This window comes from Protobothrops mucrosquamatus, unplaced genomic scaffold, assembly GCF_001527695.2.
Source record: "Protobothrops mucrosquamatus isolate PMUCROS unplaced genomic scaffold, P.Mucros_1.0 scaffold636, whole genome shotgun sequence".
In the NCBI taxonomy this organism is placed as follows: Eukaryota; Metazoa; Chordata; class Lepidosauria; order Squamata; family Viperidae; genus Protobothrops; species Protobothrops mucrosquamatus.
The window spans coordinates 551,209-567,061 of record NW_015386928.1 but is presented as its reverse complement, the minus strand read 5'-3'; the positions used below and the strand labels follow the sequence as shown (position 1 = coordinate 567,061).

At 35.6% G+C, this 15,853-nt stretch overlaps 2 protein-coding genes across 2 annotated transcripts in view; one reads left to right on the top strand and one right to left on the bottom strand.

Annotated features, from left to right (window-relative positions):
* Positions 1-3,579: 3,579 nt before the first annotated feature.
* LOC107289076 (cytochrome b-245 chaperone 1) lies at positions 3,580-11,134 on the top strand. The gene is made up of 7 exons (XM_015817765.1): positions 3,580-3,645; positions 4,169-4,301; positions 5,159-5,200; positions 5,930-6,003; positions 6,514-6,610; positions 8,565-8,709; positions 9,514-11,134. The coding sequence occupies exons 2-7, from the start codon at positions 4,217-4,219 to the stop codon at positions 9,641-9,643; spliced, it is 573 nt and encodes a 190-aa protein (XP_015673251.1). The 5' UTR covers positions 3,580-3,645; positions 4,169-4,216; the 3' UTR covers positions 9,644-11,134.
* A 116-nt stretch (positions 11,135-11,250) lies between these two features.
* Positions 11,251-15,853, bottom strand: part of HEXD (hexosaminidase D) — a 23,009-nt gene continuing 18,406 nt past the window's right edge. The window contains exons 17-18 of the mRNA XM_029284472.1: positions 15,528-15,617; positions 11,251-12,721 (exon numbers count right to left, since the gene is read on the bottom strand). Of these exons, the coding sequence (XP_029140305.1) occupies positions 12,553-12,721; positions 15,528-15,617 (259 nt within the window). The 3' untranslated portion in view covers positions 11,251-12,552. The remainder of the gene's footprint in view (positions 12,722-15,527; positions 15,618-15,853) is intronic.

Below are 15,853 nucleotides of genomic sequence, written 5' to 3'. Positions count from 1 at the left end.
GTACTAGAGTATGTATTTGTAGAGTATGTTGCAATAATCCAATCAAGAATGATTAAGCAGAGGGCCATCCTGTCCTAAGAAAGGTATCTTTCTTAATGCTAAATCAAAACATCATTTTCAGACAAGGGATGAAGAGCTACTTAAATTGAGCCTTTTAGGGTCCATTTTCTGAAATGTTTTAATGGAAATTATCTATTAATGTCCGTGTGATGTACTGTACTAGGCATACATTGATATGTTTTAGCTTTTTCTTTGGGTTTTTGTGGCTTTATTTCCTTGATTTCTTTAGCTTGTGTATTTGAAACATACTGTACTTTATTACATGGAAACACCTCCTGGAGACTTTTTTTAAAGTTTTCATCACTGAATAAAGCAACCTATAAAATATTACATTAGAATTGGGGAGTTCGTAATTTCTGAGAAAGGTGGAGGGAATTGACAATTTTTTTTGCTAAAATAGCCTGGATTTTGGTAAACAAGAGGTCATGGTCTTGGGATAATTACCATGAATCAATTTTAGAAATTTAGATTACTGTAATGTACTCTACAGGGGGCTGCCCTTGAAGACTGTTCAGAAACTACAGCTGGTTCAGAAAGTGATTGCACAACTAGCTATGGCTGTATCTCAGTATGAAAATCTGATATATCTGCTTTATGAACTGCACTGTTTGCAGTTGGTTTCTGGATGCAGTTCAAGGTGCTGGGTATCATCTGTAAACCCCTTTTTTGTACAAGATCTGATTGTTTCAAAGCCCACCGTCAGTAACTTTTCTCTCTATTCTATCAACTAAATTGTCAGTATGTTGATGTTCTATCAAAAAAGTATCTGCCATATTGTGGGACCTAAAATATGCCTTCTTTGTTGTTCTTCCTGCCTTCTAGAATACCATTCCTCCCAAGGATCATTTGCCACTGACTCTTATCCTTATAAAAGCTTTCAAAACTTAGCTTTTTGAATAGAGTAGAATGAACTTCAATTCCCAGATTTCCCCAGCCAATCTGCTACAATGCTGGCTGGGGAATTGTGGGAAGTGAAGTCCACCCATCTTAAACTGACAAAGTTGAGAAACAGCAGACTAGAGGCTGAGGCAATTTGGGATCAGGCCAGGTCATTAATGGATCGTTGGAATTCTGCTTATTTCCCCAAAATGATAGTATTTCTGTATTGACTTATGCATATTTTATAACATTTGTATCTTTGAATTTTTACTTATTATTTCTGTTTAGCAGCTCTATAAATCTAAATCATAATAACTATTAAAAATGTTAAAAAGAAATTCAGATTCCACAAATTGAACATTCCTTATTTTTCCATTTAGGATGTCTCAAAGTTAATTTGTTTGAGGATTTTGGATATGTAAACTTTTAAATGTAACCTTTGATCCTTCTGCACCTGCATATACTTTGAATTCTTCCCTATTTGCGTTATGATGTGTTACAATATAGTTTAGTTTATGTTTCCATTGGGCAAATATATCTATGCAGTTGCACTGAAGTGTGCAAGATATTGAATCAGCGTCTATTTAAAGATTATTTGCAGATTCTAAAGAGAAGTCACAGTTTTAAGGAAGTTTACAATAAAAAAAAAGTTTGCTGTCATGTATAGGCTCCCCTAGAGAGCAAAGTTGCAATCTGTAGATCCTCCTGGACTCATGGCTACTGCTAAAACAGCAGGTGAATGTTCTGGTTAGGAGGCCTTTTTTCAGCTCTAGCTAGTGTGTAGTTGTAGTCTTGTCTGGAACACGACATGTTGAGGGGAGTCACTCCTGCCGTGGCATCACTTGGCTAGATTACTGTTATTTGTTTTATTTGAGATAGCCTTTGAAGACCATCCAGAAATTTCAGTTGCACCACACTGTAATGTCCATTTGTTCATGGTTGGTCACATTGCTGCCCTTTTACACAGCTGTTTCTGGAACTGCACTATTAACTATGTTTCCAAATGCAGTAGCACACTGATTGCTATCTATAAAGCCTTACATAACCTGGGTTTGGGAATCTAAGAGACCACCTAGATCAGGGGTGTCAAACTGCCAGCCCATGGGTTGGATGCGTCATGCCAAAACTGCGCCCACCCAGCTCTGGCAATGGGGAAGTCGCGCTACCTCACGACACGTCATGTGATGTTGCGAGTTTGACACCCCTGACCTAGAAAGACCCTACAAGAATGGTTAAAGAATACTTGCTAAGAGTTCTCATGTACCAAAAGGTCAGGTGGGGCTTGTTAGTGGGAATTTTCTGTGGTGATTGCTGTCTTTTTGAACTGTCTATTTCATGAATCAAGAGTGACCACCCCCCTTATGGCCTTGTAGAAGGCAGTTATTACTTGGCTTCTCAGAAGGCACCAAATCATTGACACCAAATAGTGTTAGTGTGTACAGTATTGCATTAATTATTATTACAATTATATTGTTTTATTAGGAGTACTTGAACACTATCTTAAAACTATCTGGATTGAAGCAGTAAATAAACTACCTGAACAAACAAATAAGGGTGCCAATACTTATATCTGTCAGACTGAACATTTCATATTTGTGACATAACTAGACAGCTCTGAGGAACAAAGGGATGGAATTGTATAGATCAGTTAGAATGCTGAGGCTGAAATGGAATGAAAGATATACCTTTGGTCATAGCATGCATGTTAATCTATTAAAGAAGTAGTTATTTTTTGTAACTATCAATACCTCTACTTAATGTTATTTCATAGAAGGTTTTATATGCTTCCATTTATGTCCTTCATCTATTACCATTGCCCCAAAATTTTCACTCAAACGCAGAAATAACTATGGAATTCTTTCACTGCACAGTTACATTAGTTTCTATCTTGCCAACAGATGACCTTTTTTATGAAATCTGTTCCAGGTAATAAAAAAATATTGTTGACTTTGCATTTGTGGCATTTGTCTCTTGTCCCTCTTTTTGTCTGCTGCTAATGATAAAATGTCCCAAATTTTTTTTTGCCTGAAAGATAGCTGAAATAATTAGCCCAAACTCTCTGACAGGTTTATCAAAATGTTCAATACACTGCATAAAGTGAAAATCAACCAAGCTACATTAACTAAGAATAATATGCTGTAAATGCCTTCTAATTCATAGCAGATGTGCTAACAACTCATTTATTTAAAGATTTATAAGACTGCCCAATATAGACTTTTTGACTCTCAGCGGCTGACAACATGCACACTATATATTTTTTTTAAATAAAGAATATTATTCACCAACAACCAAACAGAACAAACGTTCAAAATCTAATATGTTTATTCTTCCTTGATAAAATCGCTCCACCGTGCGCTCTTCACTCGTTCGCCTAAGGTGGGAAGACTCAAAACTGTATAGGAAACTAGGCAGCAAGATCCCCGCTTGCCCCAAGTCGTTCCTCTGTAATCTCTCGGCTCTCTTCGTTTCTTAGAACTTCTTCAATTCCTGCCTCGCCTTTAGGGAAAAAAAAAATAATCAGAAAAGGAAGTGAGCGTTGTGCGCAACTCTACCACTGTGTGCTTCTATTGAACTTGAGGCGCGGTCTGCCTTTCAAAACTCGCTGCCTATTTGATTACAAGGGAGCTGTCTTAGTTAGTTCTATGATTCTTCGGCAACGCGTTTGTCGCCCGAAGGACAAACGGGAAAGCGCCGGCGGTCACTTAGGTGAGGGATGTGTCGCCCGCGGGATGGAGACACCTGACGCCGTGCAGTTCTCTGAACGGCGATGGAAGGCATGGGAGGACCAGGAAAGGGAAGGCTCCCGGGACTAAGCTAAGGGGCTAACACGTGCCCGGAAGAGTAACGTCTGAAAGGCTGTATAGAGAGCGAGAAAAGGGCGCTGGACCCTTTCGGTTATTCAGCATTGTACTGTACTACTTAGAATGGATCACCGGCGGTGCAGCACAAAACGGGGAAGGGAGGAAGTAAACCCACCGTCCTTATTTCCCGTTTTCTAACTGCACCCTTAAAGCGCTATATATAAATATATAAAATGCAGCTTATCAATTTGCTGTTAGTTTGGAGAGTGGGAAACGAGGGCTTTGGTGCTGTTCATATTGGGGGGGGGGGAATGCATATAACGGGAAATGCTGGAAGCGTGGACAACTGGGTGAGGAACAGTTTCTGCCAAACTGTAGTTTGCGAGAAAACAATGACTTAGTTGGTTTCCTGCCTTGTTGTTCTTTAGGTTTTGTGAGTGCTTTGTGGCACTATAACTTCCTATCCACTGTCAAAGATGTATATGCAAGTTGAAAGTCATTCAAACTCACTCCTTCACTTGAAGAGATCCCCAGGCATCAGATCTTGGTCTGTCCTTGTAGGTAAGCCTGTTTCTCCCAAACTTCTAAAAGAAAGCTCAAATGACACGACACTATTAAAAAAGAGAGTCATTTTTTGACAATTTATTGCTCTCTCTTCAGGGCTGAAGTTTGCAGCAAATACTTTATAAGAACAAGACTGCTTGTTCCCATATCCTTGACAACAATTTGAATAGATGGAATTGGATTTTGTATGTTGATTGTAATATTAATCAGAATTTTGACTTCAAATCATTGACCTGGGATGTATATATTGAGATTATCCCTCAGTTATTCTAATAAAAAACTTTCACAGAATCATTCTATCATTGCAAACTGTTATTTGAGTCAATTCAGGAAGGCTTTACAGTATAATTCAACAACTATTACGTTATCAACCGTGAAACGATAAAGATTGACAGGAAAGTAATAATATACAATTAGGAAATGTTTAGGAAAATCGAGTCGTCCCTTTTTTATCGTCCTCTTAGTCCAGTCTCTTAAAATTACAGAAAAAGAAGATCTTGTCCACATTATTTCTAAACTGATCAGAGACTTTATAATCTTAACTAGTCTACATATATCAAATTGATGGAAGTGGACAAATTCTGAAAGTGATTGTTATGTTTTATGCTAACTAGCTCCAAAGCACCAGATATGCAATAATCATTTAGATTTCCAACGTGTTTATCTTAGTGCCTAAATAGCAGTCATTGTACTGAATTCAAGAAAATAGCTAGAATTAATTATTTTCTTTGAAGATTCTTTTGAAGTTAATCTACCTAAAATGCCTCTAAGTGCAAAATTTTTTATATAGTTTAATCAGATATTTAAATAGTAGAATTAAATTGTAAATTAATTTTTCTCCTTTTTCTCTATAGGGATCTCCTCCATTGGCATAGCTGCTGCTTATTATAGTGAAGGTAAATTCACCAGAAAAGTTTAGTTACTTGTTAATATCTTTAAAAAACACTCATATTTCTCTTTAAATTTATTTAAATTCTTTAAATTTATTAAATTTATTATGTTCTGATTTGTGTTGTGCTCAAGAGGAATTACTTTCAGTTCTGAACTCTATAGTGTATACATTTCCATTTTTTCTAGACACCTCATAAGGAAGAGAAGAAGTGTGAAAATGTTAAAAAATATTGGTTCAATGAACATCCTCCCCCATTATGTAGAATGACTACTTTTCTAATAAAAATGTAAGAGGCAAAATGGCCAATTTTTCCTTAATGTAAGAGCAAGTGATGATGGTGTCTTTGCCTTCCTCTTCTTACATGGCAGCTCATGGTACTTGCTTCAATAGGCTCTGCACAACAATTTCTCCATTGTTTTCTATTAGTTTGGTGTATTGCCAGTTTAAAACATTATTACCAGTTGGCATGTATCAGCTTCTATCATTACAGTCCTTTATAAGGGTACATTTATTCTCACCATTTTTGTATTACTTTTAGTGGGCTGCTGAAAGCATTTGTAATTGTTTTTAATACTAGCTGGTCTTAAATTAGCCTTTACTCTTATTCCTTCTCCTTTTAGTTGAATGTGATTCTTAATTTTATCTTCAGCCACATTTTAATGCCTACAAATAATTTAAACACAGTATAAACTAGAAATGTATTCATAATTTGAAATATTATTTTGTCATTCAGATAGCCTGGGTTGGAAACTTTTTTATCTTGTTGGCTGTCTCTTTGTAGCTGTACAAAACCTGGAGGAGTGGGAAGTAAGTACTGTAATATCTTACAAAAAAAGTTAGTTTTATTGGCCAGATAGTAAATTGGGGAAAGACAAAATATTCAGTAATGGAATGCGTTGAATCCAGAATAGATTGTTCGCAAACTTGTCTGATCAAAAAATAATTCTGGCTTTGGAAAAAGGCATTTCAGTTGCTCTGGAAGTGATTCAACAAATTATAGTCAGAAAGGCTTTTAAGAAATAGTTCATTCCAAAATTGGAACAATCCAGTTTGAGATTCAGACTGAGATTTGAGATTTTTCTGAAAATGAGAGATAAAGAGTTTGATGGGAAATGTGAGATTCTGTACATTTTACTTTTTAAGGAGGATCTGAGACTAAATTTATTTAGTTTGGAGTAATAGTCATTATATATTGACTATTTTAATTATTGACATTATTATAGAAAAGAATGTTTATACTTGTTCGACAACTGTGATTATTTTCCTCTCATCCAATAAATGGCTTCGTAAGGTGATTTATTTATTTATTTCCCACAGGAAGCTATATTTGAGAAAGATGCAGGAAAGGTTTACTTAAAGTCATTCAGCCTTTACAAAAAGCTTCTGACCTTTTCAAGAGCTGGCCACGAACAAGGTAAAGCAACAAGTGAGTTGAAAATTGGAAGTGTTTTCCAGCTTGCGGGACTGGCCTAGGGGAAACTTTTAGAGGGGTTTTAATTATATTTTAATTAGATTAAATTTAAATATTTCCTTTTTAACTAATTTTTAAATTGTAATGTTATGTATGTATTTTATCTGATTGTTAGCCGCCCTGAGTCCGCAAGGAGAAGGGCGGGATATAAATTTAATAAAATAAATAAAATAAATAAATAAAATAAATAGTATGGTGCATGTTGTATAGAAAGTAAGATATTTATTTGATCCTGACATACGTACATACTGTAGTAAAATAAAAACTGTTTCAAACAGAGTTGAACTAGGGGGCTTACAAGGATAGTGCCTTCTAGGATGTTTCTTCTATATTCTTATCTAGCTGATAACTAAGGTTTCCTGGGGAATCCCCTTTGAAGTACTAACTTGGTCTAATTCTGCTAAGTGTTTTTTAAAGTCAACCAAGGTGATCCAGGTGCTGCCACATCATGTAAGGACAAAATGAATAGTAGTTGCAAAATTCTAACTCTGAAGTCTCAGCAACTACTGGAAACAAACAACCTACTAGTTATTATGAAAACAAAAATATTTAATCTCAAAACCAAAGAGAACACTAAACAGAAATTTGTAGCAACATGGTGGCTTCTGCAGGATTCTGAAGAAATTGTCATTTTCTTCACTTTTTTTCAGAGACAAAACTTTAATCTGTCTAAGCAAACAGGTTAAAGAATCATAGTTATGAGCACAGCTAAATATATTTTATGCTGTGATTGGACATGTAAACTCCTGCTTTCTACCAAGAGTTTGCTTATAGCTACTAAGACCATATTTGCTTCATATAGAATTAACAATAGTCAGGGCTTTTTTTCAGCCGGAACGCGGCGGAACCGCGTTCCGGCACCTTTTTCCGGGCCGGCCGCACCGGAAATAGCCCCTCCCAAATTTTACTTGCATTCCTGTTCTCTAAAGGGGCGGTCCTAGGGTTTGATGAGGGCGTGGCCAGGTTTGAGTTCCGCCACCTTTTCTCCGAGAAAAAAAGCCCTGACAATAGTGTATATTGATTTATCACAGGATTTTGAAGACACAAATATATTTAAATCTTGAAAACACAGAATTCCCTGTGTAATAGTTGAAAGTGGACAACTCTTCTATACTCTTTGAAAAGTTAGCAAATCCTCAAGAAGTCTTAAATCTCTAAAAAAAACATAAGTTCATCTTTCCAAAATAATATTAACATCAAAATGACATGTTTCTAAGCTAGTAATCAGCTACAGAAACTCGCTTGCGTTCATGTTGGAAGTACCAAGCCGCTTCCGGGTTGAAAGGATTAGCTGGTGACATCACCAGCACCCCTTACGGGTCTACCCCCGAGGAAAGTACAGGACAATTACACGGGTGGTTTTACCATGGATGGATGAACGTTAACGTACAAAATTGACGATCCAGTCGTCCTCGACCTCACTTACTGTCCTCGAGTGGGGAAGTGTGTCGTCGTGAGACCACTTGTACCCGAACGATTGGAGGTTAGGTCGTAGGCTTGATGTATCCCACCACATTCCTCACTAAGAAACTAAATTTATGGTTATGGTTTGAGGGATCTTGGAGTCTGTTGTTTCTTTAAAAGATTTTTACTACATCAATAATGAACTCCATTCTTGCCCTGAAATTTACAAATCATCATTCAAAAGTGCTGGGAGGAGAAACCTAAGTTGCAGGAGGGAAAAGAGAGTTTATGCTAGTATTTTCTAAGGAAGAATTCAGAAAGTCTTCTATCTAGGGTCAATCCTTGTTAGCTCTGTTGGCCCTAAAACTAATAGGAGGCAGCTGTGGGCATGCAAGGAGATCCAGATAGTTTTTACTACTTTTTGATGTGAATTGTACATAGTATTGCTTGACATTATTTTACTAACAATTCAGTGTTTGCTCCTTGCAAATAGTGGTTGTTCCATTGGGTGAAATACAGACTGTGAATGTAGAAGAAGAGAAGGTTCGTTACTTTGGGAAGGGGTACCTAATTGTATTGCGATTTGGCACTGGATTTTCACACCCTCTCACACAGAATGCAGTGATGGGCTGCAAAAGGTATGTATGAACTTTCTCTTTTGTGATTAATTAGAATATGTTAGGAGGGATCATTTCACCTGAAATTGGCAATCACATTCTCAAAAACCCAACTGTCCTTTTGTTACTACTATTCTTTTCAAATTCTTTAGTTGTGCATTAACTTACATTTTTCAGTTAAAGTTATAATGCTATGGCATTTTCATGACTGCAATCTATTCCAGAATGAATTTAAGTGTATTTAATTTTGACATTTTTAAGTGTAGATGTCAGAAATGTGTCATCAACATTTTCAATTCTCAATTAAAATGAGTTTAGGTTTTTATTATAGCTGCTATAGAACATGTAGCTGATTTTTAGGCACATTTAAAAAATGTTATATATATCTTCAGAAGAAATAAAGCTATACATTTCTGAAAGTGTTTTAACAATTTTTCCATACATTCTATGTATCTTGTTTCCTGCCAGTTGCTTTATTAGCCATTAGATCAGTAAGCAGGAAAGGCATAGTGCTTCAGGTAAATTAATGTTAATACTTCTTAATTATATATCAGGAAGATAATTGGTATCTGAAACCCAGACAATTAACTTATTTTTCTTAAATAATTGTGTGATATCAGACTGAAATTTAATTCAGTTTGAAAATAAAAGTTAACATTAAAATCCTGCGATATTCTTTCAAACAGACATGGGAACAATAAAGGTCAGAGATTTTGCTATACTTCCAAATGTTTTCCCTTTACTAGATGGATGCACAGAGTTCCATATTTTCATGACCAACTCATTGGATTCATTAAATCTTGCCTATTTTTTTTTCTTTCTTAGTGATGTTGAGGCTGTGGCCAACCTCATTATTGGTTTCCTTGAACTGAACGAGTTACAGATTGATGAAGGCCTTGAAACAAGTAGTGGAACAGATGTTAGTGATTCAGAAGATCAAGCAAAAGACAAATAGTTGCATGAACTCTGTGGAAACCAAAAATTGTCTGAATGGTAGAAAACATGAATCTGTTACATTCTTAAGTTCTAGAAACAACTTTTTAATTGTTAGCTTCCTGTGTATGATATTAAGCAACAATCAGAAAGGAGTTTAAAGTCTTCCATATTTTCTAGACCAATGAATCTTTTAACTGAAAGATTTTCAGATGGGAATACCGTTTGGACATAATTTAGATGATTATCTAATTCCTGATAAGTCTTGAGCCTAATTCTTTCCCCTTCTGCACTCCTTGTGATTGTTTTAAATTTCAATAAAATCCTCCAGCGAGAGTATTGAGGCCACACACTTCAAATATGGACAGTGCTATTTCTCAACAACTGCACTTCTGCAGGAGGAGCAATATAAAAAAAGAGCAAACCAGTTTGGCATTGAAACTGTTGTTTTTTCTAAACAAAAAGGGAAGAACATTCAAAAAGCAGGAACAACTCTGAGCTGACAAGCAATAGACATGTTACATAGCACAGAACTTCTTCTAATTGTCTTAGCAATTGATGAGGTCTGTAATTACACATGGAGTTTGTCCTGATCTCAAGTAGTTTTAAACAAAACTTGACTCCTGTTTGTAGTTAATTGGCAGTCTGTAAAATTTTGGTTACCAGTCTGTGATTAACAGTAGTTAGGTCCTCCCTATGTAGAAAAGGACATAAACGGGATTCCAACCAAAGGCTGGCTGTCTAATCACAACCCACAGAGGTGATACCAGTCTAATGGTAAATCAATGACTATAATAAATTCTAAAAGGTAGAGAGCTGAAATTAAATGTTTTGAATGCAAGTTTTCAAAAACACATCTTTGGCTTGATTGTTTGTGGTACACTACTGTTAGCTTTTCCACAGGAACCACATTTGTTATTGCATCTTTAAAATTGATAAGCACAAAGAAAGTTTATATGTGTGTGCACATGATTGTGTGTTTGTTTTCTACTCATGATTCATATTATTATATCATTAGTTTGATGGTGATTATGGTTAATTTTCTACTGGGGCCAAGTACCAATAATGTCTGTATTAAGTTTACTGCTGTTCAAAGGAAACATCCAGTCTAATAGATAATTCAATGATGGATTTTTATTTTAAAAATGGGGAAAATGGTGTATGTCAGAGAAATCTTCCTGTTTAGAGGGGTTTTTAAAGAAAAATAAGTATCAAAAAGGCTTATCGAGTATATTTTATTAAATTAAAAAGGTGTTAGGGTCTGTCATTGGTTTCCAGATATAAAAAGTAAATACCTCACATTCTAGAAATTCTCAAAATATATTAATTGTCTTGAAAATTCTTACTTTAATCATTTTTTAAGTGTCTTAGAGTAGAACACTGTAAATGTCAAAAATACATTTTTGTTCAGATAAGTCAGGTTATTTGAAAAGTGTTAAAATGTTTGTTGGAAAGTGTGCTTTATAAAGTGTTTTTTCAGTTGTATAATTTAATAATTATTGCACTGTTTCATATTCAGCATTAATATTTCTTGTCAGATATCCAAATACTATAGAAACATATTTTAATGCTTCTTTTTTAAAACAATCTCTTGCTTTAAAAAAATAACAATAGTTTAGGAAAACTCCATTCTGTAAATATTTGTTTACTGGAGATAGGACATTAGAAATTAAAAGTTTCTTCTTGCACAATTAAGCAATAGAACTGTGTCTACAAATATGTGCACTTTTAAAAACTGGATAATTCACAATTCACTGAAATACAATAGAAGAAATATCCATCTAAACAAGATTATAATTAGAACATTAAAATAATGATTCCATATCAAATTGAATCCAACATAGACTTGTATCTTTGAGATGGTTAGAGAACCTGAGCTGCATCTGGAAATTTAGGCATAAGGCTGTCACCTGTTTGGTAAATGGAACCTAATGCTCATTGCTCATCTCAGAACTCATTACAGATGGTTATTTGGGGGTCAATATTAAGATATTCTGTTGGAAGCAATTTGAGAACTTCTTGGAAATGACTAGGATAAGATAGGCACTCTTCTTTTATATAATTCTGAAAAAAAGTCTAAGTTCAACATTTACTTATAAACATTTCGGTTGTAAACTAATCTCAACCAGGCAGTTTGATTTATTGGAAAATACTATTTAATTAAAGTTCTTGCCTGGATGAACCTTAATACTTAAAATGGAAGGTGCTTATTTGAAGTTAAAAGTAAAGTGTGTCTTTAACAAAATTGCATATTTTTCCTATATTAAATATCTGACAAAAGGAACAGTTAGTGCTTTACAAGCTTAAATCACTAAATGTATAGTTTCCAGAAACTGTAAATAAATGCACAGCTTCAAGAAACAGTGTAACAGATGCGAGATTACTTGTCAATGTATAAACAGACTTAGTTAAATGGAAGAGATTACTCTTGTGTGTTTTCTTTTTCTCACACATTACAAATTCCATGTAAAGTTTGTACAAGCCCATTATTAAGTTGTCTATATGCTAATCCTCACTATCTTATTTTCCTTAAAATTCTTGATTGCGTGAAGACAGTCCCTTTGCTGTTCCCTGAATGTTCCCTGAATGTCCTACCACTGTTTAATTAGAAGATTCCTAACCACTGTAGTACTGAGAGACAAATTTTTATACTTAACTTTTCTCGTACTTCAGGGGAAATATTCTAAGCATATTAATAAGATTTACTTAAAAGATAAAGTGTCTGCATGATTTTTAAATTTAGAAATTCTACACTGTGTACACCTTTACACAGAGGATTGTATAGAAGCATGATAGAAAGAAGACTCATAACCTCAGCTTTTTGTTGTAATGCCAAGCTTATTGAAATTCATCTGGACATACCCTATTATTTATTTGCTTGATTCTAGCTGAAAGTTGGGTTTCCAATTAGCAAAGTCATAGATCAAAATACTAAGAGAGTTCCTGTACTGCACAGTTCAAATCATCTACTGTTCCTTGAAGTCTTTGAAGGCTTGGTTGGACATTCTCTTCTATCCATTCTTCTACAGCAGAGGTGTAGAAAATCTTTTTCATGGCTGTTTGCAACTCTTCGGTTAGAACAGTCCATTTGGTCAGAAGCCTAAGCAAAAAAAAAGTGATGTTGAATATGTTGAATAAAATACCTTGTGCTACAAAGAATATGCAGATAAGAGAAGATGCAAGAAGTAAGGGGACTATGATCTGCCAGAAGTTTTCATTCTTCAGTTGATAGTCGGCATTAAATAGGACATTATGTAACATTCTGAAGATTAAAAACTAAAACATTACTTTTTCCATTACTTTTCAATTCATTGTGTTCCCTTCCTATTTAAGCTTCCTTCTTGCCAACTCTATTTCTTCAATTATACAACCTTGTTCTCCTTTGCACTGTGCAAGATTTGCTGATCTCTGTTTTCTCTCTACCTGGCTCTAAAAAGCCTGTTGAGTGTTACTGCATTTGATATAGATAACACTGCCTTGAGGGGCCAACAATCTGATTAAATACCAGTTATTTCACTATGTTTCTCATTTCTGAAGTTGCTTGTGTTTCTAATTCTTGTATAATCCTATTTTCTCTCCTGTGTATTCAAGATTCTGAGATCTGAAGATCTGAGGAGATTCTGCTCCTCAGCCTGTTTCTTTCTTCAGTTGCTGTGTGTGTTTCTTTCTCCAGTAATTCAATTTCTCTTATCATTTTCTGACATCTAGTATCCGGTCCCATTCCATATTTTTAGTTCAGCCTTCTATTAATTATCTTACAGTGGGGGAAAACTTATTTGATCCCCTGCTGATTTTGTATGTTTGCCCACTGACAAAGAAATGATCAGTCTATAATTTTAATGGTAGGTTTATTTTAACAGTGAGAGATAGAATAACAACAAAAAATCCAGAAAAATGCATTTGACCCCTTCGCAAAACATGACTTAGTACTTGGTGGCAAAACCCTTGTTGGCAATCAGAGGTCAGACATTTCCTGTAGTTGGCCACCAGGTTTGCACACATATCAGAAGAGATTTTGTCCCACTCCTCTTTGCAGATCCTCTTCAAGTCATTAAAGTTTCGAGGCTGACATTGACAGCTCGAACCTTCAACTCCCTCCACAGATTTTCTATGGGATTAAGATCTGGAGACTGGCTAGGCCCCTCCAGGACCTTAATGTGCTCCTTCTTGAGTCCCTCCTTTGTTGCCTTGGCCATGTGTTTTGGGTCATTGCCATGCTGGAGTACCCATCCACGACCCATTTTCAATGCCCTGGCTGAAGGAAGGAGGTTCTCACCCAAGATTTGACAGTACATGGCCCCATCCATCATCCCTTTGATGTGGTGAAATTGTCCTGTCCCCTTAGCAGAAAAACACCCCCAAAGCATAATGTTTCCACCTCCATGTTTGACGGTGGGAATGGTGTTCTTGGGGTGATACACAGCATTCCTCCTCCAAACACAGCGAGTTGAGTTGATGCCAAAGAGCTTGATTTTGGTCTCACCTGACCACAACACTTTCACCCAGTTCTCTAAATCATTCAGATGTTAATTGGCAAACTTCAGATGGGACTGTACATGTGCTTTCTCGAGCAGGGGAATCTTGCGATTGCTGTAGGATTTCAGTCCTTCACGGCGTAATGTGTTACCAATTGTTTTCTTGGTGACTATGTCCCAGCTGCCTTGAGATCATTGACATCATTCTGGGCTGATTCCTCATTGTCCTCATGATCATTGAAACTTCACAAGGTGAAATCTTGCATGGAGCCCCAGACCGAGGAAGATTGACAGTTATTTCGTGTTTCTTCCATTTGCGAATAATGGCACCAACTGTTATCACCTTCTCACCAAGCTGCTTGGCAATAGTCTTGTAACCCATTCCAGCCTTTGTAGGTCTACAATCTTGTCCCTGACATTCTTGGACAGCTCTTTGGTCTTGGCCATGGTGGAGAATTTGGAATCTGATTGATTGATGGCTTCTGTAGACAGGTGTCTTTTATACAGGTAACAAGCTGAGATTAAAGCACTCCCTTTAAGAGAGTGCTCCTAATCTCAGCTCGGTACCTGTATAAAAGATACCTGGGAGCCAGAAAGCTTGCTGATTGATAGGGGATCAAATACTTATTTCACTCATTAAAATGCAAATCAATTTATAACTCTTTTGAAATGCGTTTTTCTGGATTTTTGTTGTTGTTATTCTGTCTCTCACTGTTAAAATAAACCTACCATTAAAATTATAGATTGATCATTTCTTTGCTAGTGGGCAAACGTACAAAATCAGCAGGGGATCAAATAATTCCCCCCCCCCCCTGTATCTTTAGATATTAACATCTCTGCCTAGCTAAATTCACCTTTCAAGTCCCATGAAGGTACCAGCACTTTGTCAACATTCTTTGCTTATGCCTTTTAAGTTGGCAATTTAAATTTCCATGAATAATTCATAATTTCCAGCAGTCATGTAGTTTGAGGAAGTTCAAAAATAGGGGATATATATTTGTTTTTATTCATCTCCCTGCCTTTAAGTATGTTATTTATTTGATACATACCCATACACACATATACGAGTGAATCAGTGAATAATTTTCTTTTGCAATAAGGTAATAAGTAAAATATTTTGCTATTTCTGAATTTGATTAAGTTTTGGACTATGCCAGCTGACCAAAATTTATAATAATGTATAACTACATTTGAGCTGATGCACTGAAATCAATGAGATATTTGTTATGACTAATAATATAAGTCCCATTAACTATGGCTCTAAACCTGATTGAATCTTGATTGAATCCATAAAGAACATCACTTAAGTCCCAACATGGGACTGCCTATATTGATGGGTTTGAACAAGAATGCAAACCTATAGCCATCTGTCAGTCCCAAACTAGTTTTAAAAAATGCAGACTTTGCATGAGATCACAGATCTTGAATTACCTTATGGCATCTGGCTGAAAGTGATGAATCATTATGGGATGGATCTTCTTTCTTTTTCTGTGATAGGGACTAAACCAGCCTGTAACATATCTAAAAATTCAGACTGATATGAATGAACAAAAAAACAATGAGTTGAGAGACATCACATAAGTCCAATCATGCTATTTAAAATTTAGAAGACATTTATTCAGGACCATTTAATACAATACTGATACTCTTTAAATGCCATGTAACCATGAGGTAATATTTATTGGGTAATTTAATACATAACAAAATGATACTGTATTTTATACAGGTACAAATTCAATTATATGTAAGAATATATA